Source organism: Lactuca saligna, chromosome 1 (genome assembly GCF_052625555.1).
Source record: "Lactuca saligna cultivar CGN05327 chromosome 1, ASM5262555v1, whole genome shotgun sequence".
NCBI lineage: Eukaryota > Viridiplantae > Streptophyta > Magnoliopsida > Asterales > Asteraceae > Lactuca > Lactuca saligna.
The window spans coordinates 118,684,881-118,712,586 of record NC_136417.1 but is presented as its reverse complement, the minus strand read 5'-3'; the positions used below and the strand labels follow the sequence as shown (position 1 = coordinate 118,712,586).

Here is a 27,706-nt window from a genome sequence, read left to right as displayed (position 1 = left end):
GAGTGTAGATAGTTTTTATTTGTTTATTAATAAATTATAAAATTATAATAAATAATTAGCAAAAGAACAAATAATAGATTTTTTATAATAATGGTTAAATTAGTGGTCCAAAATTGTTCTCAAATGTTCTTAATCTCGTTTGAACATACTTAGTATCTAAACAATAGATGTAATTTTGCTTTAAAGTAAGTACTGACTCTAAATACGATCGTATAAACAATCGATGTAGTTTTGCGTATTGACTCTAAATATGGTCGTAAAAGAAGACGTCGGTTTTTTCTTTTTTTTGGAAAAAAATGGTGTTGGCATGCTTGATGGTGTATTTGGTTTTTGTGAAGTATTTTCTTGAATAAATAATAGTCAGCCAAAACCATGATTAATATTCACATAATCAAGAATTCAAAGTTTAATATTACTTTGACAACTTTTCCCAGATCTAAAACAGATCATATTTGTTTGATAAAGTTGTAAAATGATAAATATCATGGTTTTATTAAATCAAAGCTTCAAGCCTTAAACAATTGGTATCCAACAAGTAATGATATTTGTAATCTACCAGACTACCCTTATTGGTTTCAATTATGCAAAAAACTTTTTGAAGGTAAAGAATAAAACGGAATTTATATGCTAATACATTAACATAACATACATAGTGATATCTAGCAACTCAAGATACTCATAGTTGACGCCAACCATTTGCAAACTTTTATCTGATATACCTTATTATCTCACATTAATGTATTTCTATATATAACAAATATATAGCGATATAAAAACTGGAATGGATTTCCATGTTAGGGCTATGACCATATGGATATATTCCTCTCATTCTCCATTTATAAATATATCTCTTGCAACTGTAATATCCCTTACAACCACTTAAGTTCAACTCACCAGTATGCTTGCAGTGATCACCAGATGTGATCGATGTGCCAACATCTGCAACCCTTGGGAAATGCTCTAGGTGCTAATGGGAACCTGCAAACTGAAAATTGGATATTCATTTACAAATAACAATGGTATGATTTTTACATGTAATTTATGAACTATAGATGTGATATCCTATTCGCAAAGAATCAACAAACAACCCACATAATTCACACAGATCAACATTCAAAATTACTAGTGTCATAATCGATGATAGGATTTTAGACTAGGTAAAAATCGACTTTTCGATTAAGATTAAGTCAAAAATTGAAAGTACATGTGTTATTTTCTATAAAGTTATGAACATAAATGTAATTGAGATGTCGTAATGAAAAGTGTGAGGAATAAAAGCGTGAAAATCAATAGAGATCAAATATCCTCCTACTTTCCTAGTAATCTTCCTACTATATAGACGAAGACAAATGTCAAAATCGAAGAAGGAGATTACGAAAGAGAATTAAAAGAGTCCAAATATATAAATTCAAATGTCCTACATCAATGCATTCATAAAAACCAAAAACCACATTTTTTATTTATATTTGTTTAATTTTCAGAATAAAAATGAAAAACCATACTTTTATTTACATAGTTTATTGAGAGGAAATAATTACGACTAATATAATACTAGTAAACAGCAACGGCGGACGTCGCAATTATAAGCATGCTTTCATTGCTTTTTCCTATGTAGTGATTTGCTGCAAATTCGGGAGGGACCCAGAAACTGCCCTCAAATACATTCCCGTTCTCCTTGAAACCGAAGTATTGATCTCCACTTCTTGGCTATTGTTGTGCTCTCTCTTAATCTTTTCCTCTGACAGCATTTTCGCCAACCTGATCGATCATGGCATAAACTCAATAAAGTATGAGCATTTTATTGAGTTCCTAAAGTTTTTGTGGGGTTTTATGGGTCTCTAAATTAGAATATGACTTCTCTTTTTAGTCTTTATCAACCTTTAATAACCGGTTCAGTGACCTTCTAGACCAAAAAAAACTTACATTGTGTCGCTATAAAACCAAAAAAATAAGTTTGAGGATCAATACGAATTGAGTGTGAATCGGATTTAAAAGAAAGGAGTTTGTTTTTTTAGAAATCGATCCTGAACTTATTTTTTTGGCTTTACAGCGACATGTTATTAGTTTTTTTTGTCTAGAAGATCACTGAACCGACTATTATGGACTAAAAAAGCAGGTCATATCCTAATTTAGGTACCCATAAAGCCTGATAAAAACTTTAGGAACTCAACGGGTAAACTTTAAAAACTTCGTATGATATTTGTGTTATTTTCCGTGTGTGTGTGTGTATATATATATATATATATATATATATATATATATATATATATATATATATATATATATATATATATTTATAGATATAAACTTAGGTACCTTATTAGAGCTTTTTCGTTGGTACTGCTATCAGAAAAAGGTTGTCTACCCATGCCCATCATCGGTCGTTTTTGCAACAATTGTTTGCCAACTTGAACCAGATCCTCTAAGTTTTTTGTTGTTGCCAGATCCATCGAAGCAACGTCTCCTGTTAAAGTGTCATCCTGAACCATTTCAAAGTATCAAATACATGACATATATATATATATATATATATATATATATATATATATATATATATATATATATATATATATATATATATATATATATATATATATATTACTATATATCGTTTGTTTTTTTTGCATGGTTATAGATAGTCATAAAACAGTCATTATTACACCTGAATACGAAGGTACTTCCCCTCCAAATGAAGGGCTTGCAAGAAGGTGGAGGTATGATAGTCGGCTATTCCACTACTTGCTTGAGTAAATACATCTATCAGTGGAATCGAGCCACCACTCGCCAGCCACCCGACAACACCCCAATGAGACGATGTATTACCGTCATACTTCTCGATGAATTTTGGTGAGCCCGTCCCCAATGACAATACTAGAAAACCACCTGTTTTAATGCCTCCTTTTATCTCCTGTGTCACTTCATTTATTGCGACTAAAGTCTGCAAATTAAAATACATGCATCCATTAGAATTAGCTTTATCACATACGTAAAGTGCAAATGTAGATACCGGATTATTTGCAGTCACCCCGCCATCGATGAGATCGAACTCTCCAATTAGATTCCCTTCAGAATCTTCGTGTCTGAAAGTATGGCAAGGAAGATAAGTTGGCGCTGCTGATGTTCCGATGCATATATCTGCCAACATCACATCTAGACTTGGTTTTTTCTTCAGCTGAAACATGCATGAAGTGTAGGACACACGAGTTGGTCATTTTCTTCTGAAAAGAAAACACACATGTAGATACACACATCCCATGCACCTTGATTTTATCAAAAAGATATTTTTTTTTTTTTTAATTTAACCTGGTAAGTTGAGAAGATGACAGGCTGCAAGCGTTTGATATCAAAAGTTGGGATCACGACATTCGTTAGTGATTCATGGAGTCTTGTGTTCCCCAGTATTTCTCGAACAAGTCTATGAAGATAGACTCCATCGTACCTTGGACCAGATAGAGCTTTCAACGCTTTTTCAGCAGGAGCAAACGGATTCCTACAAGAAAACACTGTTAGCTATAAATCACAAAAAGCATGCATGCCTTTCTTTCTATACAATCAACATATATATATTACGTATGTTGTGGAAAGATCTTAGGACAATGTTCGAGATAGAAGTTTGTGATATCCTTGGCTGCGAATATAGGTCGCTTCTCTTCATTAGGGGAGGTTAACATTGCTGTCACTAGGCCTCCTGTGCTTGTTCCTGAAATCACATCGAAATAATCCGCCAACCTAGCATTCTCGCCATCCAATTTCTGCAAATGTGTTTGGTTTCTTTGTTAAACTCTGTGTTGTGTTGTGTTTTCGTGCGTGAAAAGATGTTACAAACAACAATCAAATTTCAGTCTTCTATTTGAAATAAAACAGAGATTGACTAATATATACTTGTACTTTTTGTTATTCAGTTGTCAATATTTTTTTTAGGTTAAGCAATTTCCCGGGGTAAAGTTTGTTAAGAAAAGAAAATTATACAAGATAAGAACACGTACTACTAAAGCTAAGGAAAAAGCAAAAGACTAAGAAGCTATAAGAAAAGATTTTACGTTAATTAGTGATGTCCATGCATGTTAATATACTAATATTTCTTCATTGGCGTTGTCCATAAACAAGTTTTGTGTTATGAATTGTTGAAATCTGGTCGTTGATCTTTGTGTAATTGAGATTTCCAACTAAAGATAGCAAATTTGTACCTGAAGTTCGGTTTCTAGGAAGTCGAGTATAACACTCGGAATTATCCCCCGCACTCCACCTCCATCAATGCTTAGTATGGTTATGAGATCTCCCTGTCCTGATGTTGCTTTTTTGGAGGCCATGAATGATACAAGATGTCACTTTTATCGTGGTGTTGATGGAAGACCCTTTGGCTTTATTTCTTATATAGAGTGTTATAAAGGAATGTACGATTTAAATTTTATCCGTAACATTCTTGTCCTCGATAGTTTCATTATGATCAGAACTTGTCAAAGATTCTAAAAGGATAATATAGAGTAGATTTATTAGTTACATTATTTCCAAAAGGAATGTAAGATTTTATTCGTTACATTGTTTCCTCGTTTTCAGGAACTTGTTTGAGGGTGTTATACTCAATTTTGGAAAAGATGCCTACCGCCATTTTTAAGTTTTCGCCAATACGCAATGTACAAAGGCGTAATGAAGAATATGTAGAAAAGGAATTAGCAATAGATAAAGTAGAATCATAGAGAAATCAAATAGAGAAATATAATATCCAAATATATGTAACAAAATAAATCTTACATTCCTTTATCGGTTATATATAACTAATAAACAAATAAAAATACGTAGAAAAGGAATTAGTAGTAGATAAACTAGAAACATAGATAAATCAAATAGAGAAATATAATATCCAAATATATATAAAAAAAAAGAGAAATTAAATTGATTCCTACTTTTTATGCCTACAAATGTTCCTACCCAATAAAATTATGATAAGTGTCATATTTCCATATTTTTTAAACTAAATTATTAAGATTATATTAGGAATATATCAAATAAAATTAAATTGAATGGTGATTTGTCATAATTTTAGTGTGTATGATTAATTGTAGGAATAAAAGGTAGGAGACAATTTCATTTCTCATAAAAAAATTAAGGTTTAATCATTTATCGGTTATATATATATATATATATATATATATATATATATATATATATATATATATATATATATAATGCACAGATCTAGACTACCGGATGAATAGAACCAACAGTCATTATCTGAGGGTCTATAATATTACAATAGGGTAGCATGTATACAAATTTTAGCAAAAAGAGTATTTTGGTCAATTAACCTACTTTAAAAAATGAAATTTTCGGATTTTAAAGGATCATTAATTCCCTTATTTTTAAAAAATATGGATTTTTTAAATTAATTCTAGTTAAATTTTAATATTATTTTTAATAATAACCGACCTTATTCTGTCAGAATAACAAAAAGTCAATAATAAACTAGTAAATAAATTTGCGGTTTTATTCTGGCAGAATATTGTTTGATTCAAGATATTTTTTATATTAAACATTCTTAAATAATTATACAACATATTATTAAGAATAACATTTTCTAAAGAATACGAATTTTATTCTTTATGAATCACTATTTACATTCATCCGTAAAGAAAAAAACTATAAACAAATATTACATTCATTCTAAAAAATTTATGACTAATAATGGTTTAAGGATTACATTTATTCTTAAAAATTAAAAATAAAAATAGTTAAAAAAAAAAAAAAAAAAAAAAAAAAAAAAAAAAGCGCACAATCTAACAAAAACACTAATACATTCCGAAAGAATAACAATTTATAAATTCTGACAGAATACATTCTGCTAGAATACAGTATTGTTCTCCATATTTTCTTCATTTTCCACATTAATGACAACCTCTTCAAAGCCAGGGTACAAGCCTTCGTGGATTAGTTTTCCATGTCCCTTCAAGAAGAGCATACCAAATTTGAAGATGTTCGTTCTTCCACTAAAGCTGAGAACACTTCACTTCTTAGTTCAGTGTCTTCTCGGCTGGAATCTCTTCATGTTGATCTTGCCAAAGAAAGTGCTCTAAAAGAAGAATGTAGCACCTGGTTTCCGGTATGTGAATTTTATTTGAGCATTGCCCTAATTTAGCCTTAGACTCGGCGAGTCATAGGGTCCGACTCGCCGAGTAGGGACGGGACTCAGGACGTGTTTTAAGTAGGCGACTCGACGAGTCCATATCCTGGACTCGGCGAGTCACCGCTGCGGAATGAAACCCTAAGTTTCAAGGGTTTGCACCCTATTTAAGCCCTCATTCCGCCCCAACTCGTCCCCATTCTCCCCCCAGAACTCCCCTTCATCGTTTTCCCTTGTTTCCTTGAGAGTTTGAGGTGTTTTTGGTGTGTCTTTGGAGGTTTTGAAGAGCAAGAGGTGTAGATCAAGAAGAGGAGAAGGAGATCAGCCATCCTTGTGTCATTGCAACAGTTTCTTTGACGTATAACCCGTTTTCCCCTTGATTCTATGCTTGAAACTTCATTTGGGTCCTTCTTGATCAATTCCCCAAGTTGGTATGTGCATTATATGTTGTAATAAGGTGTTTGGCCTTTGGATCTATACAAGGTTGAGCTCCAGGAGCTCAGATCTGTTAGCTTTTTGGCCCCATGAGGCTTGTTAGCCCTAGATCTAACCTTTTGGGACATTTTGAGCCTTATAATCCATTTTGTTGAATATCCACACGTAAAGTTGGAAACTTTACGTGTGATTCGTGCCCTAGAAGTCCAGATCTATGAATGGCATGGACTGGAATCGAGCAAATCGGTATATTTAAGGAATGCATGGCGACGACTCGGCGAGTCGCATAGGTGACTCGGCGAGTCTGGTCGCGAGTCGTCGATTTGGTCCCTTATTCATGTGTCGAGTTGAGCCTTGAGTCACAGGGGGTGACTCGGTGAGTTGGGAGCTGAACTCACCCATGTTAGGACTCGGCGAGTCAATGCCCTGACTTGGCGAGTCCAAGGCAATCTTCATAGCTCAAGAACAGACTCGGCGAGTTGTTCATACAACTCGGCGAGTCTTAGCAGAAAGTGTTCATCGGATGAAGATGAACTCGACGAGTTGTTCATACAACTCGGCGAGTAGGATGAAGGTGATGGAATGACAGCTAGAAGGCGGACTCGTCGAGTCATAGCCCGACTCGACGAGTAGAACCAGGACCCAAGGACATTGGTTGCTTAGGACTCGGCGAGTGGTGATCCACTCGGCGAGTCGGGTCAACTAAAGAGTTGACTCCAGCTTTGGCTTAGAGTTATCCAGGGGTAAAATAGTCATTTTACCCATAGGTCGGTTAGCAGTGTTTGATTGGGTATGTTGTGGGAATTGCAGCCGGAGGATTCCCGGAGCAGCAGCAGTCAGTCAGTCCCCGATCAGTTCAGCAGCTACTTTGAGGTGAGTTACCTTCCAGTAGCGGTGGGTCTAAGGCCACAATGCCGGCCCACCAGTAGGAGATGTATGATAGATGATTGTCTTTGTGATATCATCTAAGTTTGTTATTACCTGATATGTTATATGCTAGCATGATATGTGGTATGTGATAGTAGTAGAGTTTGGTTGTTAGGACCAAAGGGTAGTCAGACCCCCCAGATGCGTCTGACAGTATGTGATGATATGTTTGCATGCTGGCTTGTTATGTTATATGTGATCGTAGTGGTAGGGGGTGAAATAGTCCCCGAGGATCGGTTGTTAGGACCGATGGGTAGTCAGCACCCCAGAATGGCTTGACATGGGTAGGTCAGCACCCCAGAATGGCTTGACACGGGTAGGTCGGCACCCCAGAATGGCCGTACCGGGTAGTCAGGCACCCCAGAATAGCCTGGCAGTATATATGTTATGTGTTCGTATGGTATGCGGTACGTTGGGGGAACTCACTAAGCTTTGTGCTTACGTTTACAGTTTTGTTTTCAGGTACCTCTGCATCGAAGGGGAAGGAGCCGGCGCGGTAGCGGCACGTCATACACACACTCTTCGGTTTCCGCATTTATGAGATTGACTGGGATTGTACTCTGATATTTTGATGGGATGTACGGTTTGTCTTTTGAGAACATGGTTGCAATATGTTATGGTGTGAACAAACAATGTTTCTTTTTATTTAAACAATGTTTTTATTTATAAATGTTTTCTAAGTGATATCTTAAAAATGAAATTTTCGGACGTAAAAATTGGGTCGTTACAAGTTGGTATCAGAGCCCTGGTTTGAGGGATTCGGACACACCTTCGGGAGTGTTTGGACTCAAATCGAGGGATTAAAAGATTTTTCCAAAAGAAATTGTTTTTAAAACCCGGAAGAGAGTCATGAGAAAGAGTAAAGTGTGTGACGCGCGCGACCGGCCGAGCTCAAGTAAGTATTCCCCAAAGTACCCATACAAGTTTATGTTATCAACTTTATGAATATTGCATGCTAGAATAGGCTAAGGATCTAGGAGTGATGCCTTATGTGCCTGTTTATTTGTTACAGCTTATCGAATAGTGCATGCTAGAATTGAGTAGACAGCAGTAGGGTAGCCTGTTTAGGTTATGCCTGATAGTATGAGCTTAGCATCCTATGTTAAGTGTCATTTCTTGTTCTAAGAACAGTCTTGGCTTGAGTCTGATTTTCCTTATCCGAATGCTGCTTGCTTCGTGCTCGGTGGGATTCTGAGTAATGGGAGTGAGCCACTAGGTAAACACGTCACACCACATGTAATCAGGGTTGAATAATCCCAAAGTATTGGAACTGGCCCTATTGCGCAGCTCTTGTCTGAGTCCAACCGTTGTAGGGACGGATCTTTTACTTGAAGGATTATCTGATCCTCATTACATGTGATGGTGTTTAGGTGGTGGCTAACTGGCATTATGAGGAGACCTACAGCAACTGAGGACCGGTTGTGTTGAACTTGGGTTTCCCCTAGGGCAAGCCCAGGATGAGAATAGCAGAGAGTAGCAGTAGTAAAGGGGAGCTGGTGGAGTCGAGGAATTCCTCGGAGACGGTACGGATAGATGTGGAAGGTAGTATGGGCCCGTACTACTGAAAGCAGAGGATCCGTACCCGAGCCGAGGAAGGCCAAGACGAGACCAAGGAACCTGTAAGTAGTTGAGATCCCTCAGAAAGTAGAAGTACCGCTAATGATTATATTGATGTTTTGCAGAATGGTGGTACTTCGACCGAGACCGACAGAGGGCGGGTCAGGAGAGGGGTCAGGTTCGGGATCTGGCACCGAGCCGATTGAGGAGAGGCTACGTGAGTTCATCACGTCGGAGATCACTAGGGGCATCCTTGAGTCGACCCCCATCATCTTTGGGTCGATCAAGGAAGGGATCATGGAGTTGATGGAGGATCGCCTACGGGCATTCAGGAGCGACGTGGCCTCCAGCCAGTCAGGATCTCGCACACTGTCCTTCAAGGACTTCAGGGGCAGTGGTGCGCCGGATTTCCATGGGGTGAAGGACCCCATTGCCGCCAGGCGGTGGATTGCGGATATCGAGTCCGCCCAGATGATCAGCTTCTGCCCTGAGGGGTCGAAGGTGAGGTACGCAGCAGGGTGTTTGCGGGACCGGGCCCGAGATTGGTGGGAGTCAGTGGGTGACTCGATGGGAGCCTCGGCTATCGAGGCAATGACCTGGTCGGACTTTGTGGCTAGGTTCAGGGCAGAGTTTGCGCCAGCAGTCGAGCTTCAGCAGCTGGCCAGGGAGTTCTTAGACATGAGACAGACGATAGAGACCGTGGCGGAGATCACCGCCAAGTTTCGGGAGAGGGCTTTATTGGTGCCCCAGTATGCAGGTGACGAGGATATGAGGAGGACTCGTTACCACGATATGTTACGAGCTGACATTCGGGAGCATGTTAGCTTTTCGGCTTGCCCTACCCTGGACTCCATGATTGCCAGGGCTAGGGAGAGGGAGATAGATTTGGAGCACATCCGGAAACGGAGATTGGAGGATAGTCAGGCATCAGGGGCTTCGGGGAAGAAGCCCAAGGGATCGGATGGGAGGCCGAAAGGCCAGTCGGGACCGAGCCGCTGCAGGAGGTGCGGCAGACCGCACGAGGGGGCGTGCAGGATGGGATCGTCAGGCTGCTACAAGTGCGGCAAGTTTGGACATATCAGCAGGGATTGCCCTGCTCCTGCGACCGTTATTCAGACATCGGAGTTGCTGTGTTTCCACTGCAACCAGAGGGGCCACAAGAAGGCCAATTGCCCCATGTTGACAGCTTCAGCGCCAGTGAAGGCGCCAGCTCCAGCGACCCTGCGGATCACGGATGGCCGTCAGGGCAAGGCAGAGGCTCCAGTAGTGAGGAGTCGGGCATTCCAGTTGACTGCCGAGGAGGCGCGCGCCGCACCCGATGTGGTGACGGGTATGATTCTTTCCTTCTATCTTTTATTTTCCGTTGTTATGATATTGATATGTGTATACATGTGTATTAGGATCGTTCCATGTGAACGGCATCCCGGTTCAGGTATTGTTCGACTCGGGTGCATCCCGATCATTCGTTTCTCTTGCTTTTAGCAAGAGATTTCATGAGACTTCAGGCGAGTTAGATTGCCCGTTAGAGGTAGAGATTGCGGATGACCGATCGGTGCGAGCATCGATGGTGTTTCGAGATTGTGTCCTGCGACTATTTGAGGAGTGTTACCTGGTAGACTTGGTTCCCATTCCTTTGCGTGGGAACAAGGTGATTATTGGTATGGATTGGTTGAGCCCTAATGGGGCAGTGATAGATTGCGCACAGCAGCTAGTGCGAGTCAAGACCCCAAGCGGGGGAGAGCTAGTGATTCATGGAGAGCGGCCGCAGTGTGGACCCACTGTATGTTCAGCCGCGAGGGCTAGGCGCTACCTCCAGCAGGGATGCGCAGGTTATGTCGCATACGTGATGGACACCCGGGAGGCGGGTAAGGCGACCGTGAGCGAGGTCCCGGTGGTTCGAGATTTTGCTGATGTTTTTCCGGAAGAACTACCTGGGATACCTCCGGAGCGACAGGTGGAGTTCAGGATTGACCTCGTCCCCGGTGCGGCTCCGATAGCCAAAGCACCGTATCGGTTGGCTCCTCCCGAGATGCAGGAGTTGTCTACGCAGCTGCAGGAGCTGCTGGACAAGGGATTTATTCGGCCGAGCAGTTCGCCATGGGGAGCCCCGATTCTGTTTGTGAAGAAGAAGGATGGGTCGCATCGGATGTGTATAGACTATCGGGAGCTGAACAAGGTAACGGTGAAGAACCGTTACCCGCTTCCGAGGATTGATGACCTCTTTGACCAGCTTCAGGGTGCATCTTGGTTCTCCAAGATTGATTTGCGTTCGGGTTATCATCAGATGAGGGTCAGGGAGGAGGATATGCAGAAGACCGCGTTTCGGACGCGCTATGGCCATTATGAGTTTGTGGTGATGCCGTTTGGGCTCACCAATGCTCCTGCCGCGTTCATGGACCTCATGAACCGCGTATGCAGACCGATGCTGGACCGGTCTGTGATAGTCTTTATCGATGATATCTTGGTTTATTCCAAGACCCGGGAGGAACATGAGGAGCATTTGAGAGAGGTGTTAGAGACCCTGAGGAGGGAGAGCTTGTATGCCAAGTTCTCCAAGTGTGAGTTTTGGTTGCGGGAGGTGCAATTTCTGGGGCACCTCGTCAACCAGAACGGGATTCTGGTCGATCCGGCCAAGGTCGAGGCCGTGATGAGATGGGAGGTTCCGAAGTCCCCATCTGAGATTCGGAGCTTCCTAGGATTGGCAGGCTACTATAGGAGGTTTATCCAGGATTTCTCCAAGATAGCCGTGCCCCTGACGCGGCTGACGAAGAAAGCCGTGGTCTTTCGGTGGGGACCCGAGCAGCAGGCTGCATTTGAGACGCTGAGATAGAGATTGTGTGAGGCGCCGATCTTAGCCCTGCCAGAGGGCGTAGAGGATTTCGTGGTTTATTGTGATGCGTCCATTTCTGGGTTGGGCGCGGTGCTGATGCAAAGGGGGCATGTCATTGCTTACGCTTCGAGGCAGCTTAAGCCTCACGAGGCGAACTACCCGACGCACGATTTGGAGTTGGGGGCGGTGGTATTTGCCCTCAAGATTTGGCGACATTACCTCTATGGGGTCCGGTGTACCATCTACACGGACCACAAGAGCTTGAGGTACCTCATGGACCAGCCGAATCTGAATATGAGGCAGCGTCGGTGGTTGGATGTGGTGAAAGATTATGATTGCGAGATCCTTTACCACCCGGGAAAGGCCAATGTGGTGGCCGATGCGCTTAGCCGCAAGACGGCGCCGATCAGGGACGCCTGTTTGAGGATGACTGTGGTGACTCCCCTGTTGGAGCAGATTCGGGAAGCTCAACAGGAGGCTATCAAGGAGGAGCATCGGAAGAGCGAGCGTGTAGTAGGTCAGGTTTCCTCCTTCGATTATGATAGCCGAGGGTTATTGACACTACACCATAGGGTGTGGGTGCCGTATCACGGGGGCGTGCGCCAGATTTTGATGGAGGAGGCGCACAAATCCCGATTCTCTATTCATCCCGGGGCGACGAAGATGTATAGGGATCTTCGTCTAGACTATTGGTGGCCCTGCATGAAGCGGGATGTGGCATGGTACGTCGAGCGGTGCTTGACCTGCAGGAAGGTCAAGGCCGAACATCAGAGGCCGCATGGCAAGATGCAGCCGTTGGACATTCCACTGTGGAAGTGGGAAGATATCACGATGGATTTTATCACGAAACTTCCCAGGACCGCGCGTGGAGTGGATTCGATTTGGGTCATCGTGGATAGATTGACCAAGAGCGCTCACTTTATTCCGATTCCGGAGAGCATATCGGCCGAGAAATTGGCCGACATCTATATCAGGGAGATTGTGGCACGGCATGGGGTGCCAGTATCGGTGATCTCAGACAGGGATGTGCGTTTTACTTCCAGGTTTTGGAAGAGATTCCATGACGAGTTGGGCACTCGTCTGCATTTCAGCACCGCCTTTCACCCGCAGACTGATGGACAGAGTGAGCGGACCATCCAGACTTTGGAGGACATGTTGCGGGCGTGTGTTCTGGATTTCGGTGGTAGCTGGGATACCTATCTTCCTTTGGCTGAGTTCTCCTACAACAACAGCTATCACGCGAGTATCGACCGCCCTCCCTTCGAGATGTTGTACGGACGGAGGTGTAGGACCCCGATATGCTGGGGTGAGGTTGGCCAGAGAGTTATGGGAAGCACCGAAGTGGTGCTCAAGACGACTGAGAGGATACAGCAGGTCCGGAGCAGGCTTCAGACTGCTCAGAGTCGGCAGAAAAGTTATGCCGACAAGCGTCGATCCGATTTAGAGTTCCAGGTAGGGGATATGGTCCTCCTGAAGGTGTCGCCGTGGAAAGGCGTCATCCGATTCAGGAAGCGGGGCAAGTTGGGCCCGCGATTCATCGGACCATTCAGGGTCTTAGCCCGGGTGGGCAAGGTAGCATATAGGCTGGATCTGCCAGCCGAGCTTAGCCAGATCCACAGCACCTTCCATGTTTCGCAGTTGCGGAAGTGCCTAGTGGACGATTCTGCAGTAGTGCCCTTGGAGGATATTCAGGTTGATGACAGCCTGAACTACATTGAGCGCCCAGTCGCAATCCTCGACAGGAAGTCGAAGGATTTAAGGAACAAGAGGGTGGAGCTAGTGAAGGTGCAATGGCAGCACCGCAAGGGTTCAGAGTGGACTTGGGAGCCGGTAGACGAGATGATGGAGCACTACCCCGAGCTGTTTCAGGATCAGGCAGCAGACTTCGAGGACGAAGTCTAAAATAAGTGGGGGAGATTTGTAGCACCTGGTTTCCGGTATGTGAATTTTATTTGAGCATTGCCCTAATTTAGCCTTAGACTCGGCGAGTCATAGGGTCCGACTCGCCGAGTAGGGACGGGACTCAGGACGTGTTTTAAGTAGGCGACTCGACGAGTCCATATCCTGGACTCGGCGAGTCACCGCTGCGGAATGAAACCCTAAGTTTCAAGGGTTTGCACCCTATTTAAGCCCTCATTCCGCCCCAACTCGTCCCCATTCTCCCCCCAGAACTCCCCTTCATCGTTTTCCCTTGTTTCCTTGAGAGTTTGAGGTGTTTTTGGTGTGTCTTTGGAGGTTTTGAAGAGCAAGAGGTGTAGATCAAGAAGAGGAGAAGGAGATCAGCCATCCTTGTGTCATTGCAACAGTTTCTTTGAGGTATAACCCGTTTTCCCCTTGATTCTATGCTTGAAACTTCATTTGGGTCCTTCTTGATCAATTCCCCAAGTTGGTATGTGCATTATATGTTGTAATAAGGTGTTTGGCCTTTGGATCTATACAAGGTTGAGCTCCAGGAGCTCAGATCTGTTAGCTTTTTGGCCCCATGAGGCTTGTTAGCCCTAGATCTAACCTTTTGGGACATTTTGAGCCTTATAATCCATTTTGTTGAATATCCACACGTAAAGTTGGAAACTTTACGTGTGATTCGTGCCCTAGAAGTCCAGATCTATGAATGGCATGGACTGGAATCGAGCAAATCGGTATATTTAAGGAGTGCATGGCGACGACTCGGCGAGTCGCATAGGTGACTCGGCGAGTCTGGTCGCGAGTCGTCGATTTGGTCCCTTATTCATGTGTCGAGTTGAGCCTTGAGTCACAGGGGGTGACTCGGTGAGTTGGGAGCTGAACTCACCCATGTTAGGACTCGGCGAGTCAATGCCCTGACTCGGCGAGTCCAAGGCAATCTTCATAGCTCAAGAACAGACTCGGCGAGTTGTTCATACAACTCGGCGAGTCTTAGCAGAAAGTGTTCATCGGATGAAGATGAACTCAACGAGTTGTTCATACAACTCGGCGAGTAGGATGAAGGTGATGGAATGACAACTAGAAGGCGGACTCGTCGAGTCATAGCCCGACTCGACGAGTAGAACCAGGACCCAAGGACATTGGTTGCTTAGGACTCGGCGAGTGGTGATCCACTCGGCGAGTCGGGTCAACTAAAGAGTTGACTCCAGCTTTGGCTTAGAGTTATCCAGGGGTAAAATAGTCATTTTACCCATAGGTCGGTTAGCAGTGTTTGATTGGGTATGTTGTGGGAATTGCAGCCGGAGGATTCCCGGAGCAGCAGCAGTCAGTCAGTCCCCGATCAGTTCAGCAGCTACTTTGAGGTGAGTTACCTTCCAGTAGCGGTGGGTCTAAGGCCACAATGCCGGCCCACCAGTAGGAGATGTATGATAGATGATTGTCTTTGTGATATCATCTAAGTTTGTTATTACCTGATATGTTATATGCTAGCATGATATGTGGTATGTGATAGTAGTAGAGTTTGGTTGTTAGGACCAAAGGGTAGTCAGACCCCCCAGATGCGTCTGACAGTATGTGATGATATGTTTGCATGCTGGCTTGTTATGTTATATGTGATCGTAGTGGTAGGGGGTGAAATAGTCCCCGAGGATCGGTTGTTAGGACCGATGGGTAGTCAGCACCCCAGAATGGCTTGACATGGGTAGGTCAGCACCCCATAATGGCTTGACACGGGTAGGTCGGCACCCCAGAATGGCCGTACCGGGTAGTCAGGCACCCCAGAATAGCCTGGCAGTATATATGTTATGTGTTCGTATGGTATGCGGTACGTTGGGGGAACTCACTAAGCTTTGTGCTTACGTTTACAGTTTTGTTTTCAGGTACCTCTGCATCGAAGGGGAAGGAGCCGGCGCGGTAGCGGCACGTCATACACACACTCTTCGGTTTCCGCATTTATGAGATTGACTGGGATTGTACTCTGATATTTTGATGGGATGTACGGTTTGTCTTTTGAGAACATGGTTGCAATATGTTATGGTGTGAACAAACAATGTTTCTTTTTATTTAAACAATGTTTTTATTTATAAATGTTTTCTAAGTGATATCTTAAAAATGAAATTTTCGGACGTAAAAATTGGGTCGTTACAAGTTGGTATCAGAGCCCTGGTTTGAGGGATTCGGACACACCTTCGGGAGTGTTTGGACTCAAATCGAGGGATTAAAAGATTTTTCCAAAAGAAATTGTTTTTAAAACCCGGAAGAGAGTCATGAGAAAGAGTAAAGTGTGTGACGCGCGCGACCGGCCGAGCTCAAGTAAGTATTCCCCAAAGTACCCATACAAGTTTATGTTATCAGCTTTATGAATATTGCATGCTAGAATAGGATAAGGATCTAGGAGTGATGCCTTATGTGCCTGTTTATTTGTTACAGCTTATCGAATAGTGCATGCTAGAATTGAGTAGACAGCAGTAGGGTAGCCTGTTTAGGTTATGCCTGATAGTATGAGCTTAGCATCCTATGTTAAGTGTCATTTCTTGTTCTAAGAACGGTCTTGGCTTGAGTCTGATTTTCCTTATCCGAATGCTGCTTGCTTCGTGCTCGGTGGGATTCTGAGTAATGGGAGTGAGCCACTAGGTAAACACGTCACACCACATGTAATCAGGGTTGAATAATCCCAAAGTATTGGAACTGGCCCTATTGCGCAGCTCTTGTCTGAGTCCAACCGTTGTAGGGACGGATCTTTTACTTGAAGGATTATCTGATCCTCATTACATGTGATGGTGTTTAGGTGGTGGCTAACTGGCATTATGAGGAGACCTACAGCAGCTGAGGACCAGTTGTGTTGAACTTGGGTTTCCCCTAGGGCAAGCCCAGGATGAGAATAGCAGAGAGTAGCAGTAGTAAAGGGGAGCTGGTGGAGTCGAGGAATTCCTCGGAGACGGTACGGATAGATGTGGAAGGTAGTATGGGCCCGTACTACTGAAAGCAGAGGATCCGTACCCGAGCCGAGGAAGGCCAAGACGAGACCAAGGAACCTGTAAGTAGTTGAGATCCCTCAGAAAGTAGCAGTACCGCTAATGATTATATTGATGTTTTGCAGAATGGTGGTACTTCGACCGAGACCGACAGAGGGCGGGTCAGGAGAGGGGTCAGGTTCGGGATCTGGCACCGAGCCGATTGAGGAGAGGCTACGTGAGTTCATCACGTCGGAGATCACTAGGGGCATCCTTGAGTCGACCCCCATCATCTTTGGGTCGATCAAGGAAGGGATCATGGAGTTGATGGAGGATCGCCTACGGGCATTCAGGAGCGACGTGGCCTCCAGCCAGTCAGGATCTCGCACACTGTCCTTCAAGGACTTCAGGGGCAGTGGTGCGCCGGATTTCCATGGGGTGAAGGACCCCATTGCCGCCAGACGGTGGATTGCGGATATCGAGTCCGCCCAGATGATCAGCTTCTGCCCTGAGGGGTCGAAGGTGAGGTACGCAGCAGGGTGTTTGCGGGACCGGGCCCGAGATTGGTGGGAGTCAGTGGGTGACTCGATGGGAGCCTCGGCTATCGAGGCAATGACCTGGTCGGACTTTGTGGCTAGGTTCAGGGCAGAGTTTGCGCCAGCAGTCGAGCTTCAGCAGCTGGCCAGGGAGTTCTTAGACATGAGACAGACGATAGAGACCGTGGCGGAGATCACCGCCAAGTTTCGGGAGAGGGCTTTATTGGTGCCCCAGTATGCAGGTGACGAGGATATGAGGAGGACTCGTTACCACGATATGTTACGAGCTGACATTCGGGAGCATGTTAGCTTTTCGGCTTGCCCTACCCTGGACTCCATGATTGCCAGGGCTAGGGAGAGGGAGATAGATTTGGAGCACATCCGGAAACGGAGATTGGAGGATAGTCAGGCATCAGGGGCTTCGGGGAAGAAGCCCAAGGGATCGGATGGGAGGCCGAAAGGCCAGTCGGGACCGAGCCGCTGCAGGAGGTGCGGCAGACCGCACGAGGGGGCGTGCAGGATGGGATCGTCAGGCTGCTACAAGTGCGGCAAGTTTGGACATATCAGCAGGGATTGCCCTGCTCCTGCGACCGTTATTCAGACATCGGAGTTGCTGTGTTTCCACTGCAACCAGAGGGGCCACAAGAAGGCCAATTGCCCCATGTTGACAGCTTCAGCGCCAGTGAAGGCGCCAGCTCCAGCGACCCTGCGGATCACGGATGGCCGTCAGGGCAAGGCAGAGGCTCCAGTAGTGAGGAGTCGGGCATTCCAGTTGACTGCCGAGGAGGCGCGCGCCGCACCCGATGTGGTGACGGGTATGATTCTTTCCTTCTATCTTTTATTTTCCGTTGTTATGATATTGATATGTGTATACATGTGTATTAGGATCGTTCCATGTGAACGGCATCCCGGTTCAGGTATTGTTCGACTCGGGTGCATCCCGATCATTCGTTTCTCTTGCTTTTAGCAAGAGATTTCATGAGACTTCAGGCGAGTTAGATTGCCCGTTAGAGGTAGAGATTGCGGATGACCGATCGGTGCGAGCATCGATGGTGTTTCGAGATTGTGTCCTGCGACTATTTGAGGAGTGTTACCTGGTAGACTTGGTTCCCATTCCTTTGCGTGGGAACAAGGTGATTATTGGTATGGATTGGTTGAGCCCTAATGGGGCAGTGATAGATTGCGCACAGCAGCTAGTGCGAGTCAAGACCCCAAGCGGGGGAGAGCTAGTGATTCATGGAGAGCGGCCGCAGTGTGGACCCACTGTATATTCAGCCGCGAGGGCTAGGCGCTACCTCCAGCAGGGATGCGCAGGTTATGTCGCATACGTGATGGACACCCGGGAGGCGGGTAAGGCGACCGTGAGCGAGGTCCCGGTGGTTCGAGATTTTGCTGATGTTTTTCCGGAAGAACTACCTGGGATACCTCCGGAGCGACAGGTGGAGTTCAGGATTGACCTCGTCCCCGGTGCGGCTCCGATAGCCAAAGCACCGTATCGGTTGGCTCCTCCCGAGATGCAGGAGTTGTCTACGCAGCTGCAGGAGCTGCTGGACAAGGGATTTATTCGGCCGAGCAGTTCGCCATGGGGAGCCCCGATTCTGTTTGTGAAGAAGAAGGATGGGTCGCATCGGATGTGTATAGACTATCGGGAGCTGAACAAGGCAACGGTGAAGAACCGTTACCCGCTTCCGAGGATTGATGACCTCTTTGACCAGCTTCAGGGTGCATCTTGGTTCTCCAAGATTGATTTGCGTTCGGGTTATCATCAGATGAGGGTCAGGGAGGAGGATATGCAGAAGACCGCGTTTCGGACGCGCTATGGCCATTATGAGTTTGTGGTGATGCCGTTTGGGCTCACCAATGCTCCTGCCGCGTTCATGGACCTCATGAACCGCGTATGCAGACCGATGCTGGACCGGTCTGTGATAGTCTTTATCGATGATATCTTGGTTTATTCCAAGACCCGGGAGGAACATGAGGAGCATTTGAGAGAGGTGTTAGAGACCCTGAGGAGGGAGAGCTTGTATGCCAAGTTCTCCAAGTGTGAGTTTTGGTTGCGGGAGGTGCAATTTCTGGGGCACCTCGTCAACCAGAACGGGATTCTGGTCGATCCGGCCAAGGTCGAGGCCGTGATGAGATGGGAGGTTCCGAAGTCCCCATCTGAGATTCGGAGCTTCCTAGGATTGGCAGGCTACTATAGGAGGTTTATCCAGGATTTCTCCAAGATAGCCGTGCCCCTGACGCGGCTGACGAAGAAAGCCGTGGTCTTTCGGTGGGGACCCGAGCAGCAGGCTGCATTTGAGACGCTGAGACAGAGATTGTGTGAGGCGCCGATCTTAGCCCTGCCAGAGGGCGTAGAGGATTTCGTGGTTTATTGTGATGCGTCCATTTCTGGGTTGGGCGCGGTGCTGATGCAAAGGGGGCATGTCATTGCTTACGCTTCGAGGCAGCTTAAGCCTCACGAGGCGAACTACCCGACGCACGATTTGGAGTTGGGGGCGGTGGTATTTGCCCTCAAGATTTGGCGACATTACCTCTATGGGGTCCGGTGTACCATCTACACGGACCACAAGAGCTTGAGGTACCTCATGGACCAGCCGAATCTGAATATGAGGCAGCGTCGGTGGTTGGATGTGGTGAAAGATTATGATTGCGAGATCCTTTACCACCCGGGAAAGGCCAATGTGGTGGCCGATGCGCTTAGCCGCAAGACGGCGCCGATCAGGGACGCCTGTTTGAGGATGACTGTGGTGACTCCCCTGTTGGAGCAGATTCGGGAAGCTCAACAGGAGGCTATCAAGGAGGAGCATCGGAAGAGCGAGCGTGTAGTAGGTCAGGTTTCCTCCTTCGATTATGATAGCCGAGGGTTATTGACACTACACCATAGGGTGTGGGTGCCGTATCACGGGGGCGTGCGCCAGATTTTGATGGAGGAGGCGCACAAATCCCGATTCTCTATTCATCCCGGGGCGACGAAGATGTATAGGGATCTTCGTCTAGACTATTGGTGGCCCTGCATGAAGCGGGATGTGGCATGGTACGTCGAGCGGTGCTTGACCTGCAGGAAGGTCAAGGCCGAACATCAGAGGCCGCATGGCAAGATGCAGCCGTTGGACATTCCACTGTGGAAGTGGGAAGATATCACGATGGATTTTATCACGAAACTTCCCAGGACCGCGCGTGGAGTGGATTCGATTTGGGTCATCGTGGATAGATTGACCAAGAGCGCTCACTTTATTCCGATTCCGGAGAGCATATCGGCCGAGAAATTGGCCGACATCTATATCAGGGAGATTGTGGCACGGCATGGGGTGCCAGTATCGGTGATCTCAGACAGGGATGTGCGTTTTACTTCCAGGTTTTGGAAGAGATTCCATGACGAGTTGGGCACTCGTCTGCATTTCAGCACCGCCTTTCACCCGCAGACTGATGGACAGAGTGAGCGGACCATCCAGACTTTGGAGGACATGTTGCGGGCGTGTGTTCTGGATTTCGGTGGTAGCTGGGATACCTATCTTCCTTTGGCTGAGTTCTCCTACAACAACAGCTATCACGCGAGTATCGACCGCCCTCCCTTCGAGATGTTGTACGGACGGAGGTGTAGGACCCCGATATGCTGGGGTGAGGTTGGCCAGAGAGTTATGGGAAGCACTGAAGTGGTGCTCAAGACGACTGAGAGGATACAGCAGGTCCGGAGCAGGCTTCAGACTGCTCAGAGTCGGCAGAAAAGTTATGCCGACAAGCGTCGATCCGATTTAGAGTTCCAGGTAGGGGATATGGTCCTCCTGAAGGTGTCGCCGTGGAAAGGCGTCATCCGATTCAGGAAGCGGGGCAAGTTGGGCCCGCGATTCATCGGACCATTCAGGGTCTTAGCCCGAGTGGGCAAGGTAGCATATAGGCTGGATCTGCCAGCCGAGCTTAGCCAGATCCACAGCACCTTCCATGTTTCGCAGTTGCGGAAGTGCCTAGTGGACGATTCTGCAGTAGTGCCCTTGGAGGATATTCAGGTTGATGACAGCCTGAACTACATTGAGCGCCCAGTCGCAATCCTCGACAGGAAGTCGAAGGATTTAAGGAACAAGAGGGTGGAGCTAGTGAAGGTGCAATGGCAGCACCACAAGGGTTCAGAGTGGACTTGGGAGCCGGTAGACGAGATGATGGAGCACTACCCCGAGCTGTTTCAGGATCAGGCAGCAGACTTCGAGGACGAAGTCTAAAATAAGTGGGGGAGATTTGTAGCACCTGGTTTCCGGTATGTGAATTTTATTTGAGCATTGCCCTAATTTAGCCTTAGACTCGGCGAGTCATAGGGTCCGACTCGCCGAGTAGGGACGGGACTCAGGACGTGTTTTAAGTAGGCGACTCGACGAGTCCATATCCTGGACTCGGCGAGTCACCGCTGCGGAATGAAACCCTAAGTTTCAAGGGTTTGCACCCTATTTAAGCCCTCATTCCGCCCCAACTCGTCCCCATTCTCCCCCCAGAACTCCCCTTCATCGTTTTCCCTTGTTTCCTTGAGAGTTTGAGGTGTTTTTGGTGTGTCTTTGGAGGTTTTGAAGAGCAAGAGGTGTAGATCAAGAAGAGGAGAAGGAGATCAGCCATCCTTGTGTCATTGCAACAGTTTCTTTGAGGTATAACCCGTTTTCCCCTTGATTCTATGCTTGAAACTTCATTTGGGTCCTTCTTGATCAATTCCCCAAGTTGGTATGTGCATTATATGTTGTAATAAGGTGTTTGGCCTTTGGATCTATACAAGGTTGAGCTCCAGGAGCTCAGATCTGTTAGCTTTTTGGCCCCATGAGGCTTGTTAGCCCTAGATCTAACCTTTTGGGACATTTTGAGCCTTATAATCCATTTTGTTGAATATCCACACGTAAAGTTGGAAACTTTACGTGTGATTCGTGCCCTAGAAGTCCAGATCTATGAATGGCATGGACTGGAATCGAGCAAATCGGTATATTTAAGGAGTGCATGGCGACGACTCGGCGAGTCGCATAGGTGACTCGGCGAGTCTGGTCGCGAGTCGTCGATTTGGTCCCTTATTCATGTGTCGAGTTGAGCCTTGAGTCACAGGGGTGACTCGGTGAGTTGGGAGCTGAACTCACCCATGTTAGGACTCGGCGAGTCAATGCCCTGACTCGGCGAGTCCAAGGCAATCTTCATAGCTCAAGAACAGACTCGGCGAGTTGTTCATACAACTCGGCGAGTCTTAGCAGAAAGTGTTCATCGGATGAAGATGAACTCGACGAGTTGTTCATACAACTCGGCGAGTAGGATGAAGGTGATGGAATGACAGCTAGAAGGCGGACTCGTCGAGTCATAGCCTGACTCGACGAGTAGAACCAGGACCCAAGGACATTGGTTGCTTAGGACTCGGCGAGTGGTGATCCACTCGGCGAGTCGGGTCAACTAAAGAGTTGACTCCAGCTTTGGCTTAGAGTTATCTAGGGGTAAAATAGTCATTTTACCCATAGGTCGGTTAGCAGTGTTTGATTGGGTATGTTGTGGGAATTGCAGCCGGAGGATTCCCGGAGCAGCAGCAGTCAGTCAGTCCCCGATCAGTTCAGCAGCTACTTTGAGGTGAGTTACCTTCCAGTAGCGGTGGGTCTAAGGCCACAATGCCGGCCCACCAGTAGGAGATGTATGATAGATGATTGTCTTTGTGATATCATCTAAGTTTGTTATTACCTGATATGTTATATGCTAGCATGATATGTGGTATGTGATAGTAGTAGAGTTTGGTTGTTAGGACCAAAGGGTAGTCAGACCCCCCAGATGCGTCTGACAGTATGTGATGATATGTTTGCATGCTGGTTTGTTATGTTATATGTGATCGTAGTGGTAGGGGGTGAAATAGTCCCCGAGGATCGGTTGTTAGGACCGATGGGTAGTCAGCACCCCAGAATGGCTTGACATGGGTAGGTCAGCACCCCAGAATGGCTTGACACGGGTAGGTCGGCACCCCAGAATGGCCGTACCGGGTAGTCAGGCACCCCAGAATAGCCTGGCAGTATATATGTTATGTGTTCGTATGGTATGCGGTACGTTGGGGGAACTCACTAAGCTTTGTGCTTACGTTTACAGTTTTGTTTTCAGGTACCTCTGCATCGAAGGGGAAGGAGCCGGCGCGGTAGCGGCACGTCATACACACACTCTTCGGTTTCCGCATTTATGAGATTGACTGGGATTGTACTCTGATATTTTGATGGGATGTACGGTTTGTCTTTTGAGAACATGGTTGCAATATGTTATGGTGTGAACAAACAATGTTTCTTTTTATTTAAACAATGTTTTTATTTATAAATGTTTTCTAAGTGATATCTTAAAAATGAAATTTTCGGACGTAAAAATTGGGTCGTTACAAAGAACTTGCTCGACAAGCCTCCACGATTGAAGTTCAGAAGGTTCAGCTAGCTCAAGCTATGCCGACAAGCATCATTCGGAACTAGAGTTCCAGGTTGGGGATCTGATCCTCCTGAAGGTGTCACCTTGGAAAGGTGTCATCCGGTTCAGGAAGTGGGGAAAGTTAGGCCCTAGATACACTGGGCATTTTAGGGTTGCAGGTCAGGTGGGCAAGGTGGCATATAGATTGGATCTGCAAGCCGAACTTAGATAGATTCACAGTAACTTTCACGTCTCCCAGCTACAGAAACGCCTGGTCGATGAATCTACAGTGGTGCCGTTAGAGGAAATTTAAGTGGATGAATGCCTGAAATACATTGAGCGACCAATAGCTATCCTCGACAGGAATTCGAAGGACCTAAGGAACAAGCGTGTGGAGCTGGTAAAGGTGCAATGGCAGCACCACAAGGGCTCGGAATGGACTTAGGAGCCGGAGGATGAGTTGAGAGAGCACTATCCCGAGCTTTTTCTAGATGCAGCAGCAGACTTTGAGGACAAAGTCTAAAATAATTGAGGGAGAGTTGTAACAACCGGTTCCCAGTACGTATTTTAAATTTGAGTAATTGCATGTTTCACACTTGAACTCGATGAGTTGGAGGCCCAACTCTTCGAGTAGACTGGATATTGGATACAAGTTTTAAGTAATCTACTCGAAGAGTCGGGAGCCTCACTCGACAAGTAGGACTTCATTGATGAAACCCAAATATTTAGATTTTTGCACCCTATTTAAACACATTATCTCGTCCGACTTCAGCCTACATTGCCTCTCACAGTCCAAAAAATCCCTAACTAGAAACCCTAAAGCCATTGGAGTGTTCTTGATCTATTTTTGTGTATTTGTGGTTGTTTGAAGCTTGAAGAAAGAAATTGAAGCTTGGTGGTTCCAAAAGAAACAAGTAGATCCTGAGGTGTTACTTCATTACCAACAAATTCAAGGTAGAAGGTCCCAACTTGATTTAAAGGAGAACTTGGCGAGTAGGGCCGAAATCTTCTCATTTTCATGATTTCGGGACTCGATGAGTTGTGGGGCTAACTCGGTGAGTTGATTCAACTAGATGTTGACTTTGACCTAGCACTAACTTTGACCAAGGTGTAGACCTTGACTTTAACCTGGGTTGACTAGGAAATGGCAACTAAGAAAGATTGTTGTTTGTAGGACCTGAGAGGGGTTGATTCCGGCAGCAAGAACAGTTCATACACTTTACAAATGCGAGGTGAGTTAGATTCTAGTAGAAGTGGGTCGAAGGCACCAATACCGGCCCACTAGTAGTTGATTATATTTGAGACGATTGTCTTTGTGATAATCGTCTTGTTTGCTACTACTTGATATGTTTATGTGCTTGAATGATATGTTATATGTGATAGTGGTAGTAGGATGGGAATAGTCCCCAAGTTCGGTTATTAGGACCGAAGGGTAGGTCGGGCACCCCAGATATGTCTGACGGTATGTTTATGCTTTGTTTTTTATGGTAATATTAGGGGGTGAACTAGTCCCTAGAGCCGGTTGGAATAAACCGGAGGGTACGTCAGTATCCCAGAACTGCTTGACAAGGGTAGGTCAGCACCCCAGAACTGCTTGACATGCGTACGTCGGGCACCCCATAATCGCTTGGCAGGATAGGTCAGCACCCCAGAACGGCTTGACATGGGTAGGTCTGGCACCCCAGAATTGCCCGACAGTAGGTTTGTTGCACTACTAGAAAAACAACATTTTACGATGCACAATGCGTGTTGTAAAATACTCAGACAACGCGCAAATGTGTGTCAAGGAAGGCCCTGTCATAACGAGAGACGACATGCTTTTATGCGTCGTCTATTTACGACGCTCATATACGACACGCATTTACAAACGCTAAGTTATGACACATAATGTGTATCAAGGAAGCCCCTGTCATAAAGGAAGACGACACGCATCTACGTGTCGTAACCTTACGACGCGCGTGTTTATGACACACAATGTGTATCTAGGAAGCCTCTATCATAAAGGAAGACGACGCGCATTTTGTGTGTCATAATTTTAAATGTTTTTAAAATTATATATTATTGATAGATTTTCTAATTTTCAAATTAAATAATACATTGAAACTCTGATAACACAAAATAAAATACAATAAATAATAAAGATAATTCATTGCACTGATATGGCAAATACAAATAATCATTCTAGTAGTAAGTAAATGTAACACCTTGCCAATATTGCATAATATTTATTATAGAAAACAAAACATGTACAACATTAAAAGAAACCCATGACTAAATTCTCCTTTGAAAATATCGTTTCTAAGAGAATAACCTGAATGCAGGAACTTTGAGAGGCTGCAGGGAATGGAAGGAGGTTGCTAGAGGCTAGAGTTGTCAGAACCTGCACATAGCAAATTAGTACAAATAAGAAGCTTGAAGTTGAAGGACCTGTAGTCGCTTTGAAAAACTAGATAAAATTTGTTTAGTGCTATCCACCATTGTTACCATAAACATGAGAAAATTTACTACAAATATCAGAATTTGCAGACAAGTTACTAAATTGACATACAAAAAGGCACCAATAATAAAATAACTTGACTCATATGTTGTGAAGTATATGCAACAGGACCTCCACCATAAATTAATATTTCAGGTCCTTTAACCTAAAACCATAAAATTGTGATGATTGATGATAATTAAAGAGTCATATGCTAAAAGTGTTCAAATTTGAGATGTGATAAGGTTTACCCTAAACTCTATACAAATGATACAGACATCATATATTCTTAACAAAAAGATAAGACCTTGTTATAAAAACTCTCAATCAATTGACATTGTGTTCTGATAAAAAGATTATGACCCTCCACTTACGCAACAAATCAAACACTTCAGAGTCTAAAGACAGAACCTTAGAAAAAAAAGTCCTAGAGTTTTCACTTTCTTAATAATTTTGAGTCCGGTATGAAATCCCTATTTTGTATCAATAATAAGCTTCAGATTCAAACAGGACAACTCACTTATTATATATAATGACAATCAAACTATATCAAACACAAACAAATTAACCACTACACATGCTAAATGAAAAAAGTAAAGCATATGACAATAAGCAATTAAAAAAATAAAAAAACCTACCCGAGATTGAGAAAGAAAGGTTTGGTTCTGCTTCTTAGGTGGGATTTAGACTCGTTGCAGGAAAAACCTCTCCAACAGCTTCAATGTCTCTTGTAGTGTTTCCATATTACAATGTTATTATATTACAACGTTATAAGATCCCCCCGATGTAATACCCAAAATACCCTTTTTAATTTTTGTATAACCTGCATATTATTCTTCCTGATTTCCATCATTATCATCTACTATCAAGTTCAAATCTTCATAAAGAATAATGAATTAAAAGATATATGTATATTTGTATACATACATACACATACATATACATATATACAATAACAAATAATAATAAATTTTACTTTTACTTTTAACTTGAAAAGAAAATACATGTGGATCATCTCCTGCAGCTGGACCAGTACTCAACAACAAGCTTTAAGAAATAAGAATCCGACTCCATTAGCTTAGAGGGTGCATCATATTCCATCATTTCACCTATTATACATGAAATTTAACTATTTTGTAGAGGGTAATTGTGTCATTTTATGAGATATATGGGTTTCTGAAAAATAAGATACATACCAGAGGAGAGGACCATGACCATGTCACTGTCTATAACAGTTGGAATCCTATGAGAAACTGTTCCAAGTAAAATGGTTGTATTAGTGGGAGCAAAACTGAAAAAATCAGTTATACTCAGGGACCAAAAGCAAGTAATCATTGAATTCCATCCCTGATTCAATCATATTGAAGACCACCTTAGCTTTGTACAGGTAGGTATAGTTTAAGAAGGACACTAACAAGGTCCATGTGGAGGCTTTGACAAAGCAAAAGAAGCATGCGAGCCCCCATCTCTTTTCTTTTCATTTGATAAGATATGTGATTCGTCATGGCCCTCTGATGTTGCTGCTTCCAGTTGTTTATCTTTTAAAATTCCCAGTTCCACATCAAACATTGCATCCATTGGTGGCAT

General features: G+C 44.8%; 1 protein-coding gene across 1 annotated transcript; it reads right to left on the bottom strand.

Annotated features, from left to right (window-relative positions):
• Positions 1-1,607: 1,607 nt before the first annotated feature.
• LOC145010861 (patatin-like protein 2) lies at positions 1,608-27,706 on the bottom strand. Its single transcript, XM_078969423.1, has 9 exons — positions 27,535-27,706; positions 11,901-11,960; positions 4,188-4,288; positions 3,571-3,752; positions 3,304-3,490; positions 3,008-3,172; positions 2,663-2,938; positions 2,317-2,480; positions 1,608-1,758 (listed from the first exon to the last, which is right to left on the bottom strand). Exons 1-9 carry the CDS (start codon positions 27,704-27,706, stop codon positions 1,608-1,610), a joined length of 1,458 nt encoding a protein of 485 aa, XP_078825549.1.